The sequence below is a fragment of the Trachypithecus francoisi genome, unplaced genomic scaffold (genome assembly GCF_009764315.1).
Source record: "Trachypithecus francoisi isolate TF-2019V2 unplaced genomic scaffold, Tfra_2.0 Lachesis_group12, whole genome shotgun sequence".
In the NCBI taxonomy this organism is placed as follows: domain Eukaryota; kingdom Metazoa; phylum Chordata; class Mammalia; order Primates; family Cercopithecidae; genus Trachypithecus; species Trachypithecus francoisi.
The window spans coordinates 72,510,432-72,537,362 of NW_022681457.1; the positions used below are offsets into that span (position 1 = coordinate 72,510,432).

The 26,931-nt window shown below is 42.2% G+C and overlaps 1 protein-coding gene across 4 annotated transcripts in view; it reads left to right on the forward strand.

The window, feature by feature from the left end:
* Positions 1–213: 213 nt before the first annotated feature.
* NRDC (nardilysin convertase) overlaps positions 214–26,931 on the forward strand; it is a 98,778-nt gene continuing 72,060 nt past the window's right edge. For 2 of the 4 annotated variants that reach the window (XM_033226388.1, XM_033226389.1), the window contains exon 1: positions 214–896. In XM_033226388.1, coding sequence (XP_033082279.1) covers positions 556–896 — 341 coding nt within the window. In that variant the 5' untranslated portion in view covers positions 214–555. The remainder of the gene's footprint in view (positions 897–26,931) is intronic. The other 2 variants (XM_033226391.1, XM_033226392.1) reach the window with 1 other exon arrangement.

Sequence of the window (26,931 nt, forward strand, 5' to 3'; positions counted from 1 at the left end):
TCCGCGGGGTAGGGTACTCAAACTATGACATGAATGGGAAATTTTAAAACTTTGGAATTAATTCTCTGCACTCGTTTCTCAGTTTTCTCATTAGGGGAATATTTTTCTATGAGACGCGGAGGACTACTCAGTGGTTGTATAAAACACTCCCTGCGTACGTCATAAACGCGCCAGGTGCCCTTCTTCCGTCGTCCTCCGCGCCACTCTCTCCGCCTCTTCTCCCTCGCCCCGCCCACTTCGGTTTCGAAATGCTCGCTGGTTGTTCCGAGAATCAGTTCGGGTCACGTTGGTTCCTCTCCTTTCCTGTTCTCATTGGTTGCTTACGTGAGCGTGACTACTTTCTTGCCTCATGATTGGCTAAAATCAGGAGCGTCATCGGCGGCCGGGAGGGCGGAGGGATGAGGGAAGTCAGCGTGAGGGAGACTGGGTTGGGGGAGGGGTTCAGGCCTGTTCCCGGCTGCTGCAGCAGCACCAGCGCCGGCCGCCACCGCCTCTGGAACGCGGAGGAGGTGGGTCCCGGGAAGCGGGATGTCCTTCGCTCCAGCTTGGTGGTGAATGCTGAGGAGAGTCACTGTTGCTGCAGTCTGTGCCACCCGGAGGAAGTTGTGTGAGGCCGGGCGGGAGCTCGCGGCGCTCTGGCGAATCGAAACGCGGGGTCGGTGCGAAGACTCTGCTCCTGCCAGATCCTTTCCTATTCTGGCCATGCCTGGAAGGAACAAGGCGAAGTCCACCTGCAGCTGCCCTGACCTGCAGCCCAATGGACAGGATCTGGGCGAGAACAGTCGGGTTGCCCGTCTAGGAGCGGATGAATCTGAGGAAGAGGGACGGAGGGGGTCTCTCAGTAATGCCGGGGACCCTGAGATCGTCAAGTCTCCCAGCGACCCCAAGCAATACCGGTGAGGGAGGAGGCTTGCACTGGGGAGGCGAACAGTGTGCTGCCGGCTTCTCTGTCGGTGCCGCCGTGACTTCTTGTCTCCATGTCTCCCAGTGGAGCAACAGGGCACACTTTCCACCCCAAATGCTTCCGTGGGTGGAGGTGGCAAGCGTGATTAGAGGCTTCCCTGTGGTGTCACCTGGGCAAGTGGGAAATCTTGGGTTCTAAGATGTCAGAATGGGAGAAGCTTATCGAGTCATTTGAATACAGTCGCTAAAGCAAGAATGGAGGTTTCTTTGAGGAACGCAGCCTGAATGATGAGGGAGTCTTGGTATCATGTTACCAGAAAAGGTTGACGGAGTTGGATACTTTAATTTTGGAGGACAGGATATTTAAGGGGCGTATTATCACTATCCAAAATATTTGAGGGACACTTAAGTGATAGATGAAACTAGTGGACGAAAGTTACCAGAGGATGGTGTGGCTTCAGTAAAGTAACTTTGCATCATACTTGGCCTAAATTGAAGTGGCTTGTTTCCATGGGTAGTTCTCCGTTACCAAAATGGTTGGGCGACCTCTTCCAGGAATATATTAGAGAGGACTTGGGTCTCAGTTGGGTGAGTTGTAAGGTTTCTTCTAATCTTGAAATTCTCTACTTTTGGTTTGTGCAGGCGTCCTCTAAACATTTCTAATAATCGGTGATTCAGTCCCCACCTGAATATCTCCTTCAGAGGTAGCTTATTTCATGGAGTATCCTGACTATGATGTATCTTGTGTGTGTGTGTGTGTGTGTTTTAATGAGAGTCTAGGTCTTGCGATGTTGCCCAGGCTAATTTCAAACTCCTGGGCTTAGGGAATCCTCCTGCCTTGGCCTCCCAAAGTACTGGGATTACAGGCATGAGCCACTGTGCCCGGCCTGGACTTTGATGTATTTTAAATAGAGTTTATATTGTCTAACAACTTTGTTGAACAGATTGAGGAAATTGAGACCCAGAGGGTTTGCTTCTTGCTCCGAATCACACAGCTAAATAATAACAGAGCTGGTATAATGACCCCTACGATCTGACACCAAATTCAGTGTATCATTACTGATTTCTTATTTTCTTTCTTTCTTTTTTTTTTTTTTTTGAGACAGAGTCTCGCCCTGTCACCAGGCTGGAGTGCAGTGGCGCGATCTCGGCTTACTGCCATCTCCGCCTCCTGGGTTCAAGCGATTCTCCTGCCTCAGCCTCTCCAGTAGCTGGGACTACAGGTGCTCGCCACCGTACCCAGCTAATTTTTTGTATTTTTTGTAGAGACGGGGTTTCACCATATTGGCCAGGATGGTCTCCATCTCTTGACCTCGTGATCCGCTCCCCTCTTCTCCCAAAGTGATGGGGTTACAGGCGTGAGCCACCGCGTCCAGCCCATTTGCTGATTTTTTACAAAGTTCTTGCTCATGTGAATTGAAAACTGAAGGATTCTAGCTCTAAATTTGTTATAAGCCCCTACAGCATTAGAGCAAGAAAGAACCTTATAATCTTTTCCACTTCCCACCACCCCTCTTTTACAGATGACCAAAACTGAGGTCTAGAAAGAAGTGACTTAGCCCCAAGCTTAGGACCAGCCTAATTTCTTCTGTCACTTCAAGTCTAGGTACATTTTCCCCAGGCTGCCAGAGTCAAGAGATCTTTATAAATGAGCTAAATTTTTTCTTTCTCATCAAAGAGGTGGTTGTACAGGTTGAGTATCCCTAATCCAAAAATCCAAAATGCTTGGAAATCCAAAACTTTGAGTGCCGACATGACACCACAAGTGAAAAAGTCCACACCTAACACCTTTGCTTTTTGATAGTTGGTTCATGTACACAAACTTTGTTTCATGCACAAAATTATTAAAAATATTGTATAAAATTATCTTCAGGTTATGTTTATAAGGTATATATGAAACATAAATGAATTTTGTATTTATACTGGGTCCCATCCCCGAGATACCTCATTATGTATATGCAAATATTCCAAAATCCAAAAAAATCCAAAATTTAAAATACTTTTGGTCCCAAGTGTTTTGGATCAAGGATACTTAACCTGTATTGGCAATATATAAATTAGCAAGTTGAAAACTTGATTAAAGGTGCTTAGTTTTTGCCTTCCAGATCAAATGTTCAATAATGGTTTCAGGGTTTTTTCCTGTCTATATAAAGTTACATAATAACTAATGTTTATGGAATATACACTATGTTTCAGCTGCTGTTGTAACTGCTTTAGATATGTTATTTCACTTACCGCATTTTTGGTAAATTTGTTTGACAGATACCTATTAAGTCCTACTCTGTGCCAGGCACCAAGCTAGATTAAATATTTTCTGAAACTTGGTCAATGTAATAAATGTTAGTCTGGGTGAATATACAAAAATGATTGAGCCAGTACATGCCTTCAGGGAAATCACTTGAGCCTAGGAGTTCGAGACCAGCCTGGGCAACATAGTGAGACCCTGTCTCTACACAGAAAAAATTAGCCGGGTGTGGTGGTGTGTGCCTGTAGACCCAGCTACTTGGGAAGCTGAGGTAGGAAGCTCCCTTAGCTGTTTCAAAAAACAAAATTAGGACACTAAAGTTTTATAGAAGCCATAATGGAAGTATGTCCTAGATATATTGAGGAATGAAATACATTGGTAAATTCCACCGGGGGAGAAAGGAAAGACTTCAAAGAGGAGATAATGCTTAAGAGTTGTTCTTTGAATAAATTGTTACGTTTTTGTCTTTATATGGCTTTTGCCAAGTCATTGTCCTTCTTAGTGTTTCAGCTTAGTTTAAAAACGAAGGAGGTTGGTTAGAACAACAGTGTTTTTCAATAACCCTCCCCTTTCAAAAGAGCAGTTCTTCCATATTACCTGTTTTATATACTGGAGTTTCAATTAGACTTTTGAAGAAAAGATGTTATTAGTTTAAAATAAAGGTGGAAAATCTCCGGACCAGGTGATCTTTAAAGACTTACCCAAATTCAATTCTGTGAATTTTTGTAACCAGAAACACCCTTAGGAGGCATCTGCAGCCCAGAGAGCTGAATTATCCTTCCAGATTCTGCTGAGATATTCCCTCTGTGAAGTCTTTCTAAGCAGAACTAATTCCTCCTTCCATTGTATTTCAGTAGGATTTTGTACATGATCCATTACAGTACATAGCATCATATTATATATCTTTTGAATAAGTACCAGAGGAGGACACATTTAGAGTAATATTGTGGTGAAATAATATCTTGAAAGATTTACCAGTCTTCATTTATTAATAGCCTGCGGAATTTTACTTCAGCATATGTGTAATTTGTATTCAGCTTTTTTGGAAATGTTGGGCATATTTCCAGGACACCTATTATGCTTTTTTAGAGCTCTGTATTAAATGCTCACCAAGTGTTGATTCCCTTCCCTTCTAGAAGGGTTAAGGGACTTCAGGTTGGGAATTGATATTCAAATTTTTATTGGCGTTGAGTGGAAATTCTAGTTGGGCAGGATTAGTAGTGATGTTTTCTATTTATTTTTTATTTTTATTTTTATTTTTGAGACAGGATCTCACTTTGTAACCCAGGCTGGAGTGCAGGGGCATGATCACAGCTCACTGCAGCCTTAACCTCCCAGGCTCGGGTGATCCTTCCACCTCAGGCTCTCCGGTAGCCTGGAACTACAGGCATGTGCCATCATGCCCAGCTAAGTTTTTGTAGAGATGAGGTTTCGCCATGTTGTCTAGGCTAGTCTCGAACTCCTGACCTCAGATGATCTGCCCTGCTTGGCCCCCCAAAGTGCTGGGATTATAGGCACAGGTGAGCCTCTGCACCTGGCCTGGCCGTGGTGCATTCTGAATAGCAAATAATTTTAACAATGAAGAACACTTAATGTTAGGTATTTTGGATTGAATAAAACAAGTACAAAGCACCCTCCATGTTTAACCTGCTTGTAAAATGATCTGTATTTCTATGGAAGAGGAAAGAACAAATGAAATAGTATATAAACTTCTTATTTTTTTAATAATTAAAAAAAATTTTGAGACAGGGTTTCAATTCATCGCCCAGGCTGGAGTACAGAGGCACCATCACAACCTGCCCCACCATGTCTGGCTAATTTTTTGTAGAAATGGAGGTGAGGGGCCGGGGGGGGGGCATCTCACCAAGTTGCCAAGGCTGATCTTGAACTCCTGACTTCAAGGGATCTGCCCACTTCAGCCTCTCAAAGTGCTGGGATTGCAGGCATGAGCTACCACGCCCGGCTGAAAAGGCATATAAACTTCTGAAGGGCAAACCCTTCTAATTTAAATTTTGGTCAGACTGTTACAAGTGAGGAGATGATTATCTTAATAAATTTTCAGGCTGGGTGTGGGGGCTTATGCCTATAATCCCAGCACTTTGGGAGGCGGAGGTGGGTGGATCATCTGAGGTCAGAAGTTCAAGACCAGCCTGGCCAACATGGTGAAACCCTGTCTCTACTAAAAATACAAAAATTAGCCAGTTGTAGTGGTAGGCGCTTGTAATCCCAACTACTTGGGAGGCAGAGGTAGGGGAATCTCTTGAACTCGGGAGGCAGAGGTTACAGTGAGCTGAGATCATGCCACTACATTCCAGCCTGGGCAACAGAGCAAGACTCTGTCTCAAAAATAAATAAATAAATAAAATAAAATTTCAATATATTATAGAAAATAATGGGTGGGTGTATGCTGAATAAGGTACAGGCTATTTCTGAATAGTATGTTGTTTACTGTTGTATGCTGTTGAACAGGAGGAGGATCACAATTCAAGTGAGCGGAACAGTTGCATTGAGAACACTAACATTTGTTGGCTTCCTGAATAGTTTGCTAGTGAAGTGGCTCACTTCTGAGCAGAAGCCTTTTGCTCGCTTTGGCAGCACCTATACTGAGCAGAGGCCTTATATAAATCTAAGGTATCAGAAGAAAACTATACACCAGGAAATAAGATAATTTTTTTTTTTTTTTGTATTGGATGGGAAGAACATAGGTTTATTTGTTGATATTTACAGCGAAAACTCCTGGAACAGTAATGCTTCATTCAATACATGAGCCAGTAATTTCATTTGTGTGTGTTTCGTTTCACATACGCACAGACACACAAATATTGCTAAAATGATCATAAAATCTCACGGCTACAGAGATATCATTATGACTTCCATGTGCATAAATTCCAGGAGATTGACAACAATTCATTAGTCTGATACAAATGAACAAATGAATCCAAATCTCTTTTTTTGCACTCCACTTGTCTTGTAAAGTAGAGGTAACCTGGGTATTACTTCACGTGATTCAAACTCATTTAACAAAGTAAGTGCTTTTAAGGTCGAAGTATGTTAAATCTTATGAATACTAGTATAACTTTAATAAACATATCTTTTGTCTCTTACTATTCCTTAGACTGATTTCCTTATTTTGTTTTGTTTTGTGTTTGAGACAGTATGGCTCTGTCACTCAGGCTGGAGTGCAGTGGCATGATCTCAAGTCACTGCAGCCTCCATCTACGAGGTTCAAGCCATCCTCCCCACTTTGGCCTCCTAAGTGGCTGGGACTACAGGTGCACACCATCATGCCCAGTTAATTTTTGTATTTTTTTTTAAGAGATGGTATTTCGCTCTGTTGCCCAGGCTAGTCTCAAACTCCTGAGCTCAAGCAATCAGCCCACCTTGACCTCCCAAAGTGCTGGGAGTACTGGCGTGAGCCACTGCACCGGGCCTGACTGATTTCTTTAATGTGGGCTGATGGGCTAGTAACAATAGAAAGAGTATATATTGTTTATAACTAAAATATGTGTGTGTGTGTGTGTATGTGTGTTTTAGGAAAATAAGATTTAGCATTAAAAAGCTCTCTGTTGGCCAGGCGCGGTAGCTCACACCTGTAATCCTAGCACTTTGGGAGGCTAGAGCAGGCGGGTCACGAGGTCAGGAGTTCAAGACCAGCCTGGCCAACATGGTAAAACCCTGTCTCTACTAAAGATACAAAAAATTAGCCAGGCGTGGTTGCGTGCCTCTGTAATCCCAGCTACTTGGGAGGCTGAGACAGGAGAATTGCTTGAATCTGGGAGGTGGAGTTTGCAGTGAGCTGAGATTGTGCCATTGCACTCCAGCCTGGGCAACAGGGTGAGACTCTGTCTCAAAAAAACAAAAACAAAAAAACCCAAAAAAGCTCTCTGTTTTTCTGGCTGGGTGCGGTGGCTCATGCCTGTAATCCCAGCACTTTGGGAGGCCAAGGCTGGCGGATCACCTGAGGTCAGGAGTTGGAGACCTATCTGGCCAACATGGTGAAACCCTGTCTCTACTAAAATACAAAAATTAGTTGGGCGTGGTGGCGGGTGCCTGTAATCACAGACACTGGGGAGGCTGAGGCAGGAGAGTTGCTTGAACCCGGGAGGCAGAGGTTGCAGTGAGTCGAGATCGCACCCACTGCACTTTAGCCTGGGCGACAGAGCCAGACTCTGTCTCAAAAAAAAAAAAAAAAAAAAAGGCCAAAAAAAAAAAAAACCAAAATAGAAAACAAACAAACAAAAATGCTTGTTTTTAAAGAACTGAATGATGGTAAAAACTCTTTTGCTTTTAAGAAGCTTATGATCTGCTGTAGGAGAGTCAGGGAGCAGATACTGAAACTGAAATGCGTTAAATATAATAGGTGCTAGAATAGGGATATGTAAAGTATGACTTTTTGTTTTGTCATTTGTGTTTCTAGTTTGCTATCTACTGGTATGTGACCTTTAGCAAGTCAACTAATGTCTCTAAGTCTAAGAATATTCCTAAGGACACAGAAGAAGAGCAACCCATAAGCAATTGAAATTGAAAAGGAGCAGTCGGGAAGCAGCTGATAGTGGCTTTTTTTTTTTTTTTTTTTTAATGAACCAGTGGAGGAGAATGCTTGAAGCAAGGAGTGATGATAGATAAAACTGAGAGGTCAGGTAGTGCTAGGACTGAGTTTCTTTTGGAGACTCAAGAAATTACTACTGGTGAAAGCAGTTTCAAAGGAGTGGTATGGAGGCAGAAACCAGAGTGTAGTGAGTTAAGGATGAATGGAGAGTGAGACATTGATTGAGATGGGGTCTTGCTCTGTCACCCAGGCTTGAGTGCAGTAGCATGATCTCGGCTCGCTGCAACTTCTACCTTCTGAGTTCAAGCGATTCTTGTGCCTCCGCCTCCCAAGTAGCTGGGATTACAGGCATGTGCCACCATGCCCAGCTAATTTTTGTATTTTTAGTAGAGAGGGCGTTTCATCATATTAGCCAGGCTGGTTTTGAACTCCTGACCTCAAGTGATACCTGTCTCAGCCTCCCCAGGTGCTAGGATTACGTGAGGCACCACGACCAGCCAAGAGTGAGAAATTTTGAATGGTGAGGTACACATTGTTTGGTTTTAAAGGGGAAGGGATGAGAGGAGATTTTAGGATAAAAACAGTACATTGTAGCAAGAGAGTGTTTTTTTCAAGATGAATAAGAGGTGAGCATGCCTTGCTTGAGAAAAAAAAGAATCAGTAGAGATGTTGAAGATACAGACGGTAATAGATTACTAGTAATAAATTACTAGTAATAGTAATAGATCCTTAGATAGTTGTGAGGTGACAGGATTAATTTTAAGAACATATGCAGAGAGACTCATTTTAGAGAGATGAGAAAATATCTTCACTTAGAGGGAAGGAAGTTGTAATTAGTGTGGATGCAGGCAGTGAAAACTTGAAAGGGTGACTTTTCCCGCTTTTTTGTAAAGTAGTCATTAAAATGTACTTAGGTGGTCCTCTGGGAAACTCTAGGGGAAATAGTGGGATGCATAGGGGAAGCCTTGAGTGTGAAGATTTGAAATAGCTAATGTAGAAAATGGGTGAAGTATATATGTGGTAAATACTAAGAAAATTTGTGGGTTCCTGAGCGTGAAATGATAAAAGTAAAGCAGTATTTTAAGATTAAAGCAGTAGTTTAAATCCATAGGATGTGGGCCGGGCGCGGTGGCTCAAGCCTGTAATCCCAGCACTTTGGGAGGCCGAGACGGGCGGATCACGAGGTCAGGAGATCGAGACCATCCTGGCTAACACGGTGAAACCCCGTCTCTACTAAAAAATACAAAAAAACTAGCTGGGCGAGGTGGTGGGCGCCTGTAGTCCCACCTACTCCGGAGGCTGAGGCAGGAGAATAGCGTGAACCTGGGAGGCGGAGCTTGCCCTGAGCTGAGATCCGGCCACTGCACTCCAGCCTGGGCGACAGAGCGAGACTCCGTCTCAAAAAAATAAATAAATAAATAAATAAATAAATAAATAAAATAAAATAAATCCATAGGATGTGGCAGACTGGCTTAAGAATCAGTTATAATTGTGTGTTGACACAAATGGTACTAGTCTTTCTGTAGCTGATGTGTTCCCCTCTTCACTTTTCTTTTTGCTTTCCACTTAATTCACTTTAAATGTTTGCTAGGCTAAATGCCCACGAGTACAGAGATCATGTATGTTTTATTCACTCAATATCCAGCACATTTTAGGTTCTCAAATAATATTTGTAGAATGCATGAATGTATGAGTGCTTACATGCCAGGTATTTTCACAGAACCCATGGGGATATTTTGCCAGAAATTTCTTAGATTAAAATTGTATTTTGAAGCTGGGCACAGTGGCACATGCCTATAATCCCAGCTACTCGGGAGGCTGAGGTGGGAGGATGGCTTGAGCCCAGGAGTTCAAGACCAGCCTGCGCAACAAAATGAGATCCCTCCATCTCTTTTTTTTTATTTTTATTTTTATTTTTATTTATTATTTTTTTTTTTGAGGCGGAGTCTCGCTCTGTCGCCCGGACTGAGTGCAGTGGCCGGATCTCAGCTCACTGCAAGCTCCGCCTCCGGGTTTACGCCATTCTCCTGCCTCAGCCTCCCGAGTAGCTGGGATACAGGCGCCCGCCACCTCACCCGGCTAGTTTTTTTTTTTTTTTTTTTGTATTTTTTAGTAGAGACAGGGTTTCACTGTGTTAGCCAGGATGGTCTCGATCTCCTGACCTCGTGATCCGCCCGTCTCGGCCTCCCAAAGTGCTGGATTACAGGCTTGAGCCACCGCGCCCGGCCGATCCCTCCATCTCTAAAAAAAATTTGTTTTAAGCATATTTTGGCCAGTTGTTTTAATTGATTTTCAGAGAAAATGAATATGGACAGGTTACAGAAGTACAAATAATACAAATAGTACAAATGCATATGTTGATATTGTATATTTTATGTGGAAGCTTGTGCTTGGCATAGTAAGCACTCAAATGTTAGCCATTACTGTTTTTATATGTTTACAGTTATGGGATAAGGCCATGAATAAAGCTTTCTTTTTTTTTTTTTTTTTTTTTTTGAGACGGAGTCTCGCTCTGTCGCCCAGGCTGGAGTGCAGTGGCCGGATCTCAGCTCAGTGCAAGCTCCGCCTCCCGGGTTTACGCCATTCTCCTGCCTCAGCCTCCCAAGTAGCTGGGACTACAGGCGCCCGCCACCTCGCCCGGCTAGTTTTTGTATTTTTTAGTAGAGACGGGGTTTCACCGTGTTAGCCAGGATGGTCTCGATCTCCTGACCTCGTGATCCGCCTGTCTCGGCCTCCCAAAGTACTGGGATTACAGGCTTGAGCCATCGCGCCCGGCCGAATAAAGCTTTCTTTGTAGCATTTTTTGTAGTAGTAAAAAGTTGGTACAACTTTGTTTTCCATTGGTTGAATAAAGATTAAACTATGATACAGTTTTACAATGAAAATAATACATAGCTATAAAAAGAATAGATGGTTTTATGTATTGAAATAGATCTCTGATTTATTGTTGAATGGAAACTAGTGGCAAAACAAAATGTATAATTACATTTGTAAAAGGAAAAAAATTACTGTTAAATGTTTACCTAAATTATAGTTTTTAACGTATTCATATATATGTACAGAAATGATTAGGTATGGTATTCAGCAAGCTTATTTCTCTGGGGAAAGGAAGGAGAGATTTGACTTTTGTTTTATTTATTTTTTCATAATTACAGGAAGATAAGTGTTAAATAACAATAAAGAAGTATTATGTGGTCATCATAGGGAAGAAACCTTAGATAAAAAGAAAATTTAAGAATTCCCGGCTGGGTGTGCTGGTTCATGCCTATAATCCCAGCATCTTGAGAAGTCAAGGCAGGAGGATCATTTGAGATCATGAGTTTGAGGCTAGCCTGGGCAAAAAAACAAGACCCTACTTCTACAAATAATTAAAAAATTAGCTGGGCTTGGTGGTGTGCACCACCTAGCTGGTGTGGTCCCAGGCACTTGGGAGTGTGAGGTGGGAGGATGGCTTGAGCACAGGAGTTTGAGGTTGTCGTGAGCCATGATCACACCAGTACACTCCAGTGTGGGCAACAGAGTGAGACCCTATCTCAAGAAAAGAGAATTCTCCATAATTATTCTAACCTGCATTAACCACGGGTAACATTTTAAGTAATTTCTATGCCTTATTTTATTTTTTGAGATGGTGGCTCACTCTGCCTCAGGATACAGTGCAGTGGTGTGATCTCAGGTCACTGCAACCTCCACCTCCCAGGCTCAAGTGATCCTCCCACTTCAGTCTCCTGAGTAGCTGGGACTACAGGCATGCACCACCACACCTGGCTAATTTTTGTAGAGATGGGGTTTCACCATGCCACCCAGGCTGGTCTCAAATTCCTGGATCCTGGAGTCAAGTGATCCTCCTGCCTTGACCACCCAAAGTGCTAGAATTATAAGCATGAACCACTGTGTGCCCAGCCAGATAGTACTGTTACTACATGATAGATTTAAGTGCTATTCAATGAAAATACATTACTGAACAGGTACTAAGCAGTAATTAGAGTATAAATGGATTGTATTCTCTCATTTCATTCCTTCTAACAAACTTCTCATAATGGCAGGTGGTGTCCAAGGCTTTCTATTTTGTTCTTAACATTCTATCTTCATCTTTATCTTCTGTTGTGCTATTTTGTGCTCCTTTTCTTATGTTTTCTTTGGTCATATTTGCCTTTTGAATTCATGCATGAGTATCTCCTCTCTTTTCTATTTTCCTTCAATAGTCCCTTCTCACATGTAGTTAGTGACTCTTGTGTGGCCCTCTAGCAAGGTTTTTTTTTTTTTTTAAGTGATTTCATATTTTTGTAGTTATTACTTGTCTTTCCATTCTATTATGCTGAAATTTTTGAAGGGAGGGAATTTATTTCTTTGAATCTTTGCATATGGTCTCTTCTGTTACTAATAAATGAATAGTCTGTACTCCTAAGACCTGTCTCTACTCTCCAGTTGTGCACTGGATTCCATCTCCTTACACCTTTTATGTTCCACTAATTATTCCAGCAATTGTTCTTCCATCCTGCATCATCAGTTTGTCCTTTACTGGATCATCCCCAGGAGCATACAGATACACTGTAATTGTTTCCATCTTCAGGAGAAAAGATTTCTTTATTCGGTATCCCCTTGGAGCTATGTCCTTCTGGCTAGTCAGTTTCTCTGGTAACTTTGTAGCAAAACTTGTTGAGTTACCTGTACTTGCAGTTTGTAATTCATCTGTTCCTATTATTTCTTAAGCTCACTCACAGTAGACTTCTGCCACTATTGTTACACTGAAATAGCTAGCTAGTTCAGGGTCACTAATATCTTTACATTGGTCAATTCTCAAGTTATCTTAGTCAACCTATCAGCATCATATTGCATAGTGCACCATTCTTCTTGAAATGGCTTTGATCAGTTGACTTTCAGGTTACCACTGTTCATAGTTCTCTTCCTGCTTATTCACAGATCTCTTCTCATTTCCCTGACTTCTAAATTTTGGATTGTCTAGGGCTCAATTTTCAGACTTCTCATCTACCCTTTCCCTATGTTATCCAGTCTCATGACTTTAAATATCAGCCCGTATAAAATAAATTTTATTGTTTTCCTATCTTCATGTTTTTTCTTACTCTTTTTTTTTTTCCATAGCACTTACTGTCATTTGACATAAATTTACTTGTGCATTGTCGTTTTCCTGCACTGGAATGTTTCATCACAAGGGCAAGGAATTAGTTTTGTTGACTGCTTATATCCCCAGTGCCTAGAATAGTGCCTGTTTTAAAGTCTTGCTTCCATTTCTGTCTTCTTCCTTTTCTCCTTTGGCTTGTTACATAAGGATATACTTTTCAGGTTTTTTTGTTTGTTTGGTCACTTTATTTCTTGTTTTTTGTTTGGATCAAAACATAATGTTTAGTCTGGGCACAGTGGCTCATCATGCCTGTAATCCCTGTGCTTTGGTAGGCTGAGGCAGGAGTATCACAGGAGCCCAGGAGTTTGAGGTTACAGTGAGCTATGATCGTGTCATTGTGTTGCAGCCTGAGCAACAGACTGAGTGTGTCTTTGAATATATATGACATATATGTTATATAGAAAACATATATGTATATATAAAACATACATATATATAGAAACAAAACCTTACAGATACAGTTGAAACTCTCTTTATGTTGCCTCTTCCCATTACCTTCTCTGCCTTCTTTTTTCAGTGTTAACCATTATCTAAATTTCATGTATATACTATACCATTTCTATCTATAGTTGTATACTTTTTAGTAAACATACTTTTAAAACAGTATATATCATTGTTTTTGCATGTTTTAAAACATTATAGAAATAGAAAAGTATCACATTAGATGTCTCATAATCTTTTTTTGTTTGTTTGTTTTTTGGTTTAACATTGCTTTGAGATTTATCCATGTCAATCAGGGTAATACTAGTTATTTGTGTTAACCAATGTTTAATATTTTGTTGATGAATACATCATTATTTATTTTCATATTGTTATTTGGTTACAATTTTCTGTTATATTTTGTTTTATGACTGTGCCACAATTTATCTTTTCTCTTTTTGTTTTTCATTTGTTTCTAGTGTTTCAGAGAACTGTATATGATTCCTTGTGCACACATTTGAGAATTTATCTGGGGCACATACCTATGAGTGAAATGATACCTATAGGTGAAATGACTGGGTATACTCATTTTTAACCTCACTAGATATTGCCAAAGTACTCTTCTAATGGATTGTGCTCTTTCACATTGACACCAATAGAACATGAAAGTTCCTGCTTCTTACATGCTTACATTTTTAGCAGTTATTGGTATTGTTAGTTTTTTCTTTTTTTTTAAAGATAAGGTCTCACTCTGTTGCCCAGGCTGGAGTGCAGTGCTAGAATCATAGCTTACTGTAACCTAAAAGTCCTGGACTCAGGGGGCCCTCCTGCCTCAGCCTCTGGAGTAGCTGGGACTGCCACCATGCCCTGCTAATTAAAAAAAAATTTTTTTTTCTTTTTTTTTTTTTGAGATAGAGTCTTCCTCTATCACCCAGGCTATGCAGTGGCGTGATCTTGGCTCACTGCAACCTCTGCCTCCTAGGTTCAATTAATTCTTCTGCCTCAGCCTCCCGAGTAGCTGGGACTACAGGCACCTGCCACCATGCCCGGCTAATTTTTTTTTTTGTATATTTAGTAGAGCTGGGGTTTCACCATGTTGTCCAGGATGGTCTCATTCTCCTGACCTACGGATCTGCCCTCCTCAGCCTCCCAGAGTGCTGGGAATACAGGCGCGAGCTATCATGCTTGGTCAATATTGTTAGGTTTAAAAAAATTACTGATCTGTGGAAAATTTTATTTCTCACTTTTTTTTAAAGGCTAGTCAAGTGAAGCAGTGGGAGTGGAGAAGGCATCATTTAGTTGTGAATACCACTGTATGTACTCAGATCAGTCTGTATTTTTCTTTCGTAAAAAATCTTTTTAGGCTGGGCGCAGTGGCACATGCCTATAATCCTGGCAGTTTGGGAAGCCAAGGCGGGTGAATCACCAGGAGTGCAAGACCAGCCTGGCCAACATGGTGAAACCCCATCTCTACAAAAACACAAAAATTAGCCAGGCGTGATGACAGCTGCCTGTAATCCTAGCTACTTGGGAGGCTGAGGCGGGAGTGTCGCTTGAACCCGAGGAAGTGGAAGTTGCAGTGAGCCATGATCGCGCCATTGCACTCTAACCTGGGTGACAGAGTGAGACTCTGTCTCAACAAAATCCCCCAAAACTTAAAAAATTTGTATTTCCTCTTATTACCAGTAAGATCAGGCATTATTTCATACTTTCTAGACATTAGGATTTCTCCTTTTATGAATTGCCTGCTTTTCTATTGGGTTGTTTTTTCTTTTTATGAATTTGACTTGTAAAAATTCATTTTATTTTGAATGCTAATTTTTTGTTGATTATATGAGTTGCAAATGTATTCTCTAAGTCCATAGCTTTATGTTTGCTCCTTGTTTATAAAGTCATAAAATTTAATCAGTTATTGATCTTTTATGGTTTGCACTTTTTGTATCTTATTCTAAAAATTGTATTGCAGTTTTTTTTTAACATTAAAAAATCTATTTTTTTTTTTTTTTTGAGACGGAGTCTCGCCCTGTCGCCCAGGCTGGAGTGCAGTGGCTGGATCTCAGCTCACTGCAAGCTCCGCCTCCCGGGTTCACGCCATTCTCCTGCCTCAGCCTCGTGAGTAGGTGGGACTACAGGCGCCCACCACCTCGCCCGGCTTTTTTTTGTATTTTTTAGTAGAGACGGGGTTTCACCGTGTTAGCCAGGATGGTCTCGATCTCCTGACCTCGTGATCTGCCCGTCTTGGCCTCCCAAAGTGCTCGGATTACAGGCTTGAGCCACTGCGCCCGGCCAATTTTTTTTTTTTTTTTTAAGACAAGGTCTCACTCCATCACCCAGGGTGGGGTGCAGTGGCGTGATCTCAGCTCACTGCAACCTCTGCCTCCCGGGTTCAAGTGACTCTCCCACCTCAGCCTCCTGAGTAGCTGGGACTACAGGCATGCGCCACCACGCCTGGCTAATTTTTGTATTTTTGGTAGAGACAGGGTTTTACTATATTGGCCAGGCTGGCCTTGAAGTCCTGGCCTCAAGTGATCTGCCCTCCTTGGCCTCCCAAAGTGCTGCAATTATAGGTGTGAGCCACCATGCCTGGCCAAAATCTAATTTTATTACTGTGTTTTTAAAAATATGGATAACCAGTTGTCCAGTCATACTTTTAAAAAAGTATAAATCCCAGAGATCACCAAATATTTTTTGTAAAAGGTCCAGCTAACAAATACTTTGGGCTTTGTCAGTCAGGAGACAAAATTGAGGATATTATGTAAGTACTTGTATATCAGAAAAGAAAACAAATTTCTGCAAAGTTTTGGTGAAAATTTTTATGAAGTTCAAAATATAGTATATTTTTTGGTAATACAGTTCTAGTAAGAATGATGGAATTTTTATTGGGATAACATTTTGCTTTATTGGGATCCAAAATTAAGTGTTCGTCAGTCAGTTGCCAATGTTCATCTGTTAAATCTGATTTGTAATGAGATTTTACATATTATATCTTTGAAAATGTCTTTCCACACAGCTAGGTACTGCCAATATATTAATATGAAATACTGATAGCATCTATTAGTACAGATGGTCCCTAATTTATGTTGGTTCAACTTAGGGTTTTTCCACTTTCCATGGTGCAAAAAAGTGATATGCATTCAGGAGATACCGATCTTTGAGTACCCATATGATCTTTCTGTTTTTCACTTCAGTATTGTATTCAATAAATTACATGAGATATTCAATACTTTATTATAAAATAGACTTTGTGTTGGATGATTTTCCCCAACTGTAGGCTTATGTAAGCATTCTCAGCATGTTTGAGGTAGGCTAGGTTAAGGTGTTAATGTTCAGTAGGTTAGGTTAAATGCATTTTCAGTTTACAGTATTTTCAACTCAAAATGGGTTTATCAGGACCTAACCCTGTTGTAAGTCGAGGAGTATCTGTATATGACTTTAATTGAGCATATTCATTGCTTGGAAAACATTTATATAATTCTATTAGGTTCTTCTCTGATATTTTTTCTTTTAACATGTATTATAGATTAAATAGATCAAACACTATAGATCAGTCACTTCCAATTAAATTAGGTGGAATCTCCTCAATTGCACAGTTAATTGGACTTCGAAATATGGAAGTTTGCTTGTGATTGCAACAAGGTCTGGAAGGCACTGCTGAAACTATAGTTTGTGGGGGAATGGAGGCATTGCTTCTTGTTTTAACTTTTTATAGCACAGGAAGTATATGAAGCAGCTTGCCATTACTTGTGATTCAAACATCATTGTTGATTGAAATGACTTAAGTGCTGTTTTGTCTTGTAATTTTAGGTTGAATTCATTAAAGAAACATTATTAAATCTGCACCAAAGGCTAATTTTTTTTTTTTTTTTCTTGAGACAGAGCCTTGCTCTGTCACCCACGCTGGAGTACAGTGGTGTGATCTTGGCCCACTGCAGCCTCCGCCTCCCGGGTTCAAGTGATCCTCCTGCTTCAGTCTCCCAAGTAGTTGGGACTACAGGCGTGCACCACCATTGCCCAGCTAACTTTTGTATTTTTAGCAGAGACAGGGTTTCACCGTGTTGGCCAGGGGTCTGGTCTTGAACACCTGATCTCAAGTGATCTGCCTGCCTTGACCTCCTGAAGTACTGGGATTACAGGTGTGAGCCATCATGCCTGGCCTCATTTTGAACTTCTCTGAAGAAATTCTACAGTGATGTGATACTTTGTTTTAAATTTTCTACTTTTTCTGGTTATTGCTTGCTTTTTAAATTTTATTTTATTTTACACAGTCTTGCTCTGTCATCCAGGCTAGTGTGCAGTGACCTGATTTGGGCTCGCTGCAAGCTCTGTCTCCCAGGTTCAAGCGATTCTCCTGCCTCAGCCTCCCGAGTAGCCAGGATTATAGGCACATGCCACTCCACCTGGCTAATTTTTGTATTTTTAGTAGAGATGGGGTTTTGTTGTTCAGCTGGTCTCAAACTCCTGGCCTCATGTGATCTGCTTGCCTTGGCCTCCCAAAGTGCTGAGGTTATAGGCATGAGCCACCGCTCCCAGCCTTTTTTTTTTTTTTTTGAAACAGGGCCTCCTCAGTCTGTTCCCTAGGCTGGAGTGCAGTGTCATGATCATGGCTCACTGCAGCCTTAACCTCCTGGCTCAGGCGATCCCACCTCAGCCTCCTGAGTAGCTGGGACCACAGGTGTTACAACCTCCGGCGAATTTTAAAAATTATTTGCAGAGATGAGGTTTCCCTTTGTTGCCCAGGCTGATCTTGAACTCCTGGGCTCAAGCAGTCCTCCCACCTCAGCCTCCCAAAATTCTGGGATTACAAGGATGAGCCACCACACTCAACCTCTCTCTCCTTTTTTTTTTTTTTGTCTTTTTTTAAAGGGATGATCTCACTGTGTCACCCAGGCTGTACTGCAGTGGTGCCATATTAGCTTACTGCAGCATCGAACTCCTAGGCTCAAGTGATCCTCCCGCCTATGCTCCCAAAGTGTTGTAATTACAGGTGTGAGCCACTGCTTCTAGATGGATGTGTTTTATTGGTCGGGGGAAAAAGCCATATATACATATGTATGTATTTTTTACTAATTTTTCCCCTCTGTTTTTTTTTTTTTTCTTTGAAAGTACTATATAATATGGGAAATCACAGGTTCTATGTGGAGGGACTTTGCTAAGGTAATGGTTTTTTTCTTTTTTTTGAGACGGAGTCTGGCTCTGTCACCCAGGCTGGAGTGCAGTGGCCAGATCTCGGCTCACTGCAAACTCCACCTCCCAGGTTTGCACCATTCTCCTGCCTCAGCCTCCCGAGTAGCTGGGACTACAGGCACCCGCCACCTCGCCCAGCTAGTTTTTGTATTTTTTAGTAGAGACGGGGTTTCACCGTGTCAGCCAGGATGGTCTCGATCTCCCGACCTCGTGATCTGCCCGTCTTGGCCTCCCAAAGTGCTGGGATTACAGGCTTGAGCCACCGCTCCCTCCTGGTTAAATGGTTTTAACCTCTTTCTCTTCTTTTTTTTCCTTTAGAGACGGGTTCTCACTCTGTCACCCAGATTGTAGTGCAGTGGCATGATCATAGCTCACTGCAGCCTCAAACTCCTGGGCCCAAGCAGTTCTCCTGCCTTAGCCTCCCAAGTAGCTAGGACTACAGGTGCACATGCCCAGCTAATTTGCTTAATTAATTTATTTTTACTAGAGATGGGGGTCTCACTATGTTGCCTAGGCTTGTCTCTAACTCCTAGCCTCAAATGATCCTCCTGCCCCAGCCTTCCAAAATGTTGGGATTACGGGTATGAGCCGCCGCACCTGGCCCCTTTTTCTCTCTTACTCCTCTCCAAAAAAGGAGTAACATCTGGTAAGTGAGTGTGGTAGAATGACCTGGGGCATGCTTAGCTTAAGTTTTTCATCCCTCCCCTCTTCAGTTCAGCATACAGACAGCTAGTGCAGTTAGTTGACTTTTGAACAACAGCAGTTGAATTGCACTTATATGCTGATAATTGTCAACCAAAGGGGAATTGCAAATAAAGTATTCTCAGGATGAGAAACCAGCTTTTTGTATATATGGGTTCTGCAGGGCAGACTGTAGGACTTGAGTGTGAGCATATTTGGATATACAGGGGAGATCCTGGGACCAGTCCCCCTTGTATACCAAGCAAGGGACGACTGTATTTTGGTATATAATTGGCCATTATAGTAAGCTGGCCAAGTAGTGGTTGGTTTGATTTTCTATCTAGATCACAAAAATGTTCTCCCTGTCAGCAGTAAGATGGTTTTGCTTTCTTACCATTCATATGTTCCCTGGAGTAGCACATTAAATTTCCTTCAAGAACTTTTCCTTTGCATTCACAGCTTGGCTAACTGATTGCTGCAAGAAGCCAAGCTTTCAGCTGATCTTGGCTTTTGACATGCCTTCTTCATTGAGCTTAATCATTTCTAGCTTCTTTTCTTTTAAGAGATGGGGGTATCACTTTGTTGCCCAGGCTGGTCTTGAACTCCTGGGCTCAAGTGATCTACCTGCCTTGGCCCCCCACAGTGTTGGGATTACAGGTGTGAGTCACTGTGCCCAGACTTATTTCTAGCTTTTGATTTTAAGTGAGAGATGTGCAAAGTCATCCTTTCACTTGAACACTTAGAGACCATTAAACTGGCCTAATTTTAATACTGTTGTGTCTCTGGAAATAGGAAGGCACAAGGAGAGGGAGAGAGATGGATCAGTCAGAACACATACATTTATTGATTAATTATCGATTATGTCTTATGGGGGTGTGGTTTGTGGCTTTCTGAAACAATTACAATAGGAATACCAAAGATCAATGATTACGGATTATTACAACAAATATGATTTAAAAGTTTGAAATATTGCAATAATTACAAAAATGTGACAAAGAACGAAGTGAACACATGCTGTTGGAAAATAGACTTGCTTGATTCAGGGTTTCACACCTTCAGTTTTTTTTGTTTGTTTTTGTTTTTTAAAAAACGTAAGCTGGCCGGGCGCGGTAACTCACGCCTGTAATCCCAGCACTTTGGGAGGCTGAGGCGGGCGGATCACAAGGTCAGGAGATTGGGACCATCCTGGCTAACACGGTGAAACCCCGTCTCTACTAAAAATACAAAAAACTAGCCGGGCGCGGTGGCGGGCGCTTGTGGTCCCAGCTACTCAGGAGGCTGAGGCAGGAGAATGGTGTGGGCCCAGGAGGCAGAGCTTGCAGTGAGCCGAGATCACGCCACCTCACTCCAGCCTGGGCAACAGAGCCAGACTCCGTCTCAAAAAAAAAAAAAAAGTAAGCTGGGTATGGTGATTTATGCCTGTAATCCCAGCACTTTGGGAGGCTGAGGTAGGCAGATCACTTGAGCTCAGGAGTTTGAGACCAGCCTGGGCAACATGGTGAAAACCTTGTCTCTACAGAAAATATAAAAATTAGCTGAGTGTGGTAACACACGCCTGTGGTCCCAGCTTCTTGGGAGGCTGAGGTGGGAAGATTGCTTGAGCCTGGGAGGCAGAGGTTGCAGTGGGTGAGATCATGCCACAGCCCTACAGCCTGGATAATAGAGTGAGACTCTGTATAAAAATAAAATAAAATAAAAAGTAACAGTGAAGCTTAATAAAGCACAATAAAAGTAGGTATGCCCATGATATGTAACATGCCACCTCTCACTTCAGCCATGTAGTCTCAAGTCCTTCTGTTTTATTTTTTTCCCAAGCATTTTTGGATTTAAATACATAAATTCTTAACTGTGGTTTTAAATTTTTAGTGACTGAAAGCAGCTTCGTCACAAAAGGTTGGTTTATTTTACTCAGAAACAAAAATGAGTGGGTGGGTACTTTATTATAAAGATAATACCACATTCTTGATTCTTGGACATGGTTTAAAATCTACTTCAGTCTTTATCCTTAGTACAGGAGCAGTGGGAGAGTGAAACCAAATGAAGGAAGACAGGTTTAATAGGGTAAAAGAGGTTTTGTTAGAGAAAGATTGGCATCTTTCTCCCCACCCCCCAAAATATATGTATACACACTTATATGAATACTTGAGACCACAGAGTTTGAGAGGAGGTAGTGACGAGCTATATAAGTTATTACATAATTAGCTCCCAACCACCCTGTTTTGGCCTAAAATGATTTAGCACCATCTATGCAGGTCTAGAAATAGCAATTTAAGGCTAAAAACTGAATTATCAGTTCTTCTATATATGAAAATGAGGTCTTGGAGAGTATATAGTATTCCATGGTATGGTTATAGAATAGTTTATTTGCATATTCCCTTATGTATGAACATTTGGGTGATTTCTGCCTTTTCTCTATCATAACCATTTTTGCAGTGAAAATTGTTGATTTATCTTTGCTCATATGTGTTAACATTTCCATAAGATACTGTGGTGTGTTCAAAACTTTAGACAAACTAAATTTAACAGAATTTAGTTGAGCAGCCCCTGAATTGGGCAGTCCCTGAACCAGAATAGGTTCAGAGAGGCTCCATCACAGCTGCATGGTCAAAGAATATTTATGGATGGAAAAAGGAAAGTGATGTACAGAAAATGGAAGTGAGGTACAGAAGCAGTCATATTGGTTATAGCTTGGTGTCTGCCTTATTTGAACATCATTTGCACAGTTGGCCACCTTTGGCTGAAACTCAGTGATTGGCACAAGAGTAGGTTATAGTCTGTTCATACATTTAGTTAGGTTTCAGTTCGCTAGTGCAGAAAAACCTTTAGGCAGAACTTAATTTTGAGAGGTTGACCAGAACCTTGCACATTGATGTCATTCTGTCACCATGATAAATATACTTATTTAGTCTCAAATCCCACTGGGAAATAACAGAATGGTGGATTTTGTGTGGTGGGAGAAGGATGTCAGGTAACTGTTAAGTGTTAGGGCACAGGAGACCTTGTGTTAGATTCTCCTGTTTACAGGAGAAAAATAAACCCTAGTCTGTTTGGGACCACTTTGCTTCCTTAGAGTTTTGGCTTGATTATGTTGCATTTAGCATGAGTGACTCCATATTGGTTTGGTGTGTTCTACTGGGGCCTGGTACACAAGCTCAGTCCAAAACAATGACCTCCCATAGTTTTTAAATTGCCCCCTTTTGGTCAGGCACTCACTTAGGTGAGTGTGACCAAAACTTAGGGCCTTAGTGCCACTCACAGTTACTGTGATTTTCGGTTTCCCATCTCAGCATGTCTTTCATAGGTTACAGTGTACTTACAGTTACACATTTCTTTTGAGTTTTTGTCGTTCTAGTTGAAGAGAGACCATTTGACATTTTAGGGATGGTTGCATGCAAACATTTAAAAACTTTTCAGAGAATACAGTACACCAGGGAGACTATTATTATGACTATATAAGGATGGTAATACCAAGAGTTTGGAGTATGCTCCTTAGCCAGGGTCCTCATGAACCAAACCAACTAAAATCAAATAGATCAAAGAATGAACTAGATAAAGAGTCTGCTCATTTTAACCAAGCAATCTTTTTATTAATCTTCTACAAAGCATTGCCTCATTTATTCCAAACCATGGAGAAAGAGACCTCAAAATTGATGCCCATCCAGAAGGGTGAAGACTACCTGGCAGTTTTCTCTTTAACCTATGATGTTGGTTCAGAGGAGTAGACTAATGTTCTGTGTCTGATTACAAAGTGCCAAAGGTACTATTAAAATTTCTCAGGCCGGGCGTGGTGGCTCAAGCCTGTAATCCCAGCACTCTGGGAGGCCGAGACGGGCGGATCACGAGGTCAGGAGATCGAGGCCATCCTGGCTAACATGGTGAAACCCCGTCTCCACTAAAAAATACAAAAAACTAGCTGGGCGTGGTGGCGGGCGTCTGTAGTCCAGCTACACAGGAGGCTGAGGCAGGAGAATGGCGTAAACCTGGGAGGCGGAGCTTGCAGTGAGCTGAGATCCGGCCCTGCACTCCAGCCCGGGCTACAGAGCAAGACTCCATCTCAAAAAAAAAAAAAAAAAAAAAAAATTCTCACCCACATTGGCCCTTTATCTTCCATCTATCAAGATAAAAGGTTGGGCCGGGCGCGGTGGCTCAAGCCTGTAATCCCAGCACTTTGGGAGGTCAGAAGATCAAGACCATCCTGGCTAACACGGTGAAACCCCCGTCTCTACTAAAAAATACAAAAGTCTAGCCGGGCGCGGTGGCGGGCGCCTGTAGTCCCAGCTACTCGGGAGGCTGAGGCAGGAGAATGGCCTAAACCGGTGAGGCGGAGCTTGCAGTGAGCTGAGATCCGGCCACTGCACTCCAGCCTGGGCGACAGAGCGAGAATCCGTCTCAAAAAAAAAAAAAAAAAAAAAAAAAGATAAAAGGTTGTCTGTGAAGTCCTCCACAAATAAAAGTATACATCATGAGTGTACACAGGGAGACCTCCTTTTCAATTCTATTGTTTGTAGAGACATAAGCAAGGAAAAAGTTGAGAGGTGAGAGTCTCATGGTAGCAGAGAAGTCTTCATCTGTGATCTTGGGAAAAAGCTGTCCATGTTAGGATGCTGTCTGCTTCTGGGGAGAAACTTTCCTGGTTAACTTTACCTTAAGGTCTCCAATGTGTATAGAGTTCTAAGAGTCTAGAGAAGCCCTTTTGAGTTGAGATTACGATCCCAAGGTTCAAGGTCCCGAAGTTTTGCTGTAGTTTACATTGCAAAGACAGTCTTTCTCTGATGATGTTCTCTGGATATCCAGTCTCCAGGTTCTAGATTGTGAAGGGGCTGATTGTCCTCAGTCAGTGGACCATGAAAAGCTTTCTTTTTATCTGGTGAAAACACGCTTTGGCATAATGCCTTAAACCTTGCAGTATTTACTCATATCAGAGTTTAGTAGTGGAAGATACATGAGGTTCTATTGTTAGGTGCGTAGGCCTTGTAGTGACTTTTTTATAAAGGGTCAACTTATGTTTCCACTCTAAGTGGATCTGATTGTCGTCAATCTACAATACCTTTTTACCCAGGCAATCTAGTCAGTTCAGTTAGCTTTGCCTAATGCTATTTTACCTGTAATCCCTTTTTTAACTATTTTACAACTTGTTCAGTGAAACAAGTACCTCTATCACTGGAGATTGCTCAAGGAATGGCCTATGTGGAAAACACATTTCCTAATAGCCTTTTAGCTACTGTTATGGTATCAGCCCTTTTACGTGGGAAAGAGTTTTTTTTTTTTTTTTTTTTTAAGACAAGGTCTTGCTCTGTTGCCCAGGCTGGAGTGCAGTGGCATGATCTTGGTTCACTGCAACCTCTGCCTCCTAGGTTCAAGCAGTTCTTGTGCCTCAGCTTCCCGAGTAGCTGGAACTACAGGCACATGCCATGAGGCCTTGCAATTTTTTTTTGTATTTTAATAGAGACGGGGTTTCACCATGTTGCCCAGGCTGGTCCTGAACTCCTAAACTCAGGCAGTCCGCCCGCCTTGGCTTCCCAAAGTGCTAGGATGACAAGCAGTGAGCCACTGTGCCTGGCTACATAAGAAAGATTCTGTACCACCAGAAAACATACATTGAAAATGACAAGTGAAGAAAATACCTCTATAAATATTTAAATGGCCCATTGGACAGAAATAGAGCTGAAGTTTTATTATCTTCCCAGGATTGGTTATGGGTTTGCCAAACCAAACATTGGTCATAAACCATTTTTGCATTTAGAACATTTGCCGCCCCCTCCCCACCCACACATTTATAGTCAACTGAGATTACTTAATCTCTTTTATGATGAGTCACCAACTGCAGAGCTTTTAATAATGGAAGCTTTTGAGGACTCAAGTCCATGGATAACATTGGACTTAATATCCTCCTAATTTTGTCTCTCCAATTTAGATGCATAGCACTGTTTATTAGAATGAGTTATCATAGGTAATTTGACTTTGGACCATGGAGTTCATTCAGATTGCATATCTAAACAATGTTAGTATTAGCTGATTTAGCATGAAAATCTGGCAAGGTATTTTCTTGGTATTCAATTAATTTTTTTTTTTTTTTTTGAGACGGAGTCTTGCTCTGTCGCCCGAGCTGGAGTGCAGTGGCCGGATCTCAGCTCACTGCAAGCTCCGCCTGCCGGGTTTACGCCATTCTCTTGCCTCAGCCTCCCAAGTAGCTGGGACTACAGGCGCCCGCCTCCTCGCCCGGCTAGCTTTTTTTGTATTTTTTTAGTAGAGACGGGGTTTCACCGTGTTAGCCAGGATGGTCTCGATCTCCTGACCTCGTGATCCGCCTGTCTCGGCCTCCCAAAGTGCTGGGATTACAGCCTTGAGCCACCGCACCCGGCCAATTAATTTTTGTCCTGCTTGGGTTAGCAGTTTTAGAAACTGAACATTAGAGTTCTGGGACCTCTTCAGTCCAAATGTCAATATCCTAAAGTTATCAGAAACCTGTATTTAAGAGTGCCTGTCGCAAGGCGTGGTGGCTCACGCCTGTAATCCCAGTGCTTTGGGAGGCCAACGGGGGTGGATCATGAGGTCAAGGGATCGAGACCATCTGGCCAACATGGTGAAACCCCGTCTCTACTAAATATATGAAAATTAACTGGGTGTGGTGACACCCGTGCGCCTATAGTCCCAGCTACTCTGGAGGCTGAGGCAGCAGAATTGCTTGAATTCGGGAGGCAGAGGTTGCAGTGAGCCGAGATCGCGCCACTGCACTCCAGCCTGGCGACACAGTGAGACTCCATCTCAAAAAAAGAAAAAGAAAAAGAAAAGTGCTGTCAAAGTCCTTTCCATCCTTCTCATGAACCTCCTTGAAGACACTAGGATTTTGCTTGCCTGTGAAGTTTTCAGAAACTGCATCAGAATTAAGCAGTTAATTGTGGAAACAACTGAAAATGGTCATAGTTAGAATTGACAAGGAAATTTGGTTATTTCTGTGGCCTACAATTTAACATAGTAACTATAATTATGACTGATAGCATATGCCCAGACATATCAGAATTGTGGGAGTCTTATAGAATGTTGGAACATATATTAATAACATTCATAATAAAAATATAACTCAAAGTTCAACATCATTTCTTATTTGACAGTGCTTCTTTTTTTCTTTTTTCTCTTTTTTTGAGACAGGTTCTTGCTCTGTTGCCCGGGCTGGAGTGCAGTGGCCCAATCTCGGCTCACTGCAACTTCTAACCTCCCAGGTTCAAGCGATTGTCATGCTTTAGCCTCCTGAATAGCTGGGATTACAGGTGCGCCACCATGCGTGGCTAAATTTTGTAGTTTTAGTAGAGACGGAGTTTCACCATGTTGGCCAGGCTGATCTCGAACTCCTGGCCTCAGGTGATCCACCCACCTCGGCCTCCCAAAGTGCTGGGATTACAGCTGTGAGCCACTGCAACTGGCAGTGCTTCTTATGTAACTTAACATACAAATAATTCTGTATGTCTTTTTTTTTTTTGAGGCGGAGTCTTGCTCTGTTGCCCAGGCTGGAGTACAGTGGCACTATCTCGGCTCACCACAACCTCCACCTCTCTGGTTGAAGCAATTCCCCTGCCTCAGCCTCCCGAGTAGCTGGGATTACAGGTGCACACCATCATGTCCAGCCAATTTTTTTGTATTTTTAGTTGAGATGGGGTTTCACCATGTTGGCCAGACTGGTCTTGTACTCCTGACGTCAGGCAATCCGCCCGCCTCGGCCTCCCAAAGTGCTGGGATTTCAGGCGTGAACCACAGCGCCCGGCCCTGGCTTTCTTTTTTTGAGACAAAGTCTCATTCTTGTCCCCCAGGCTA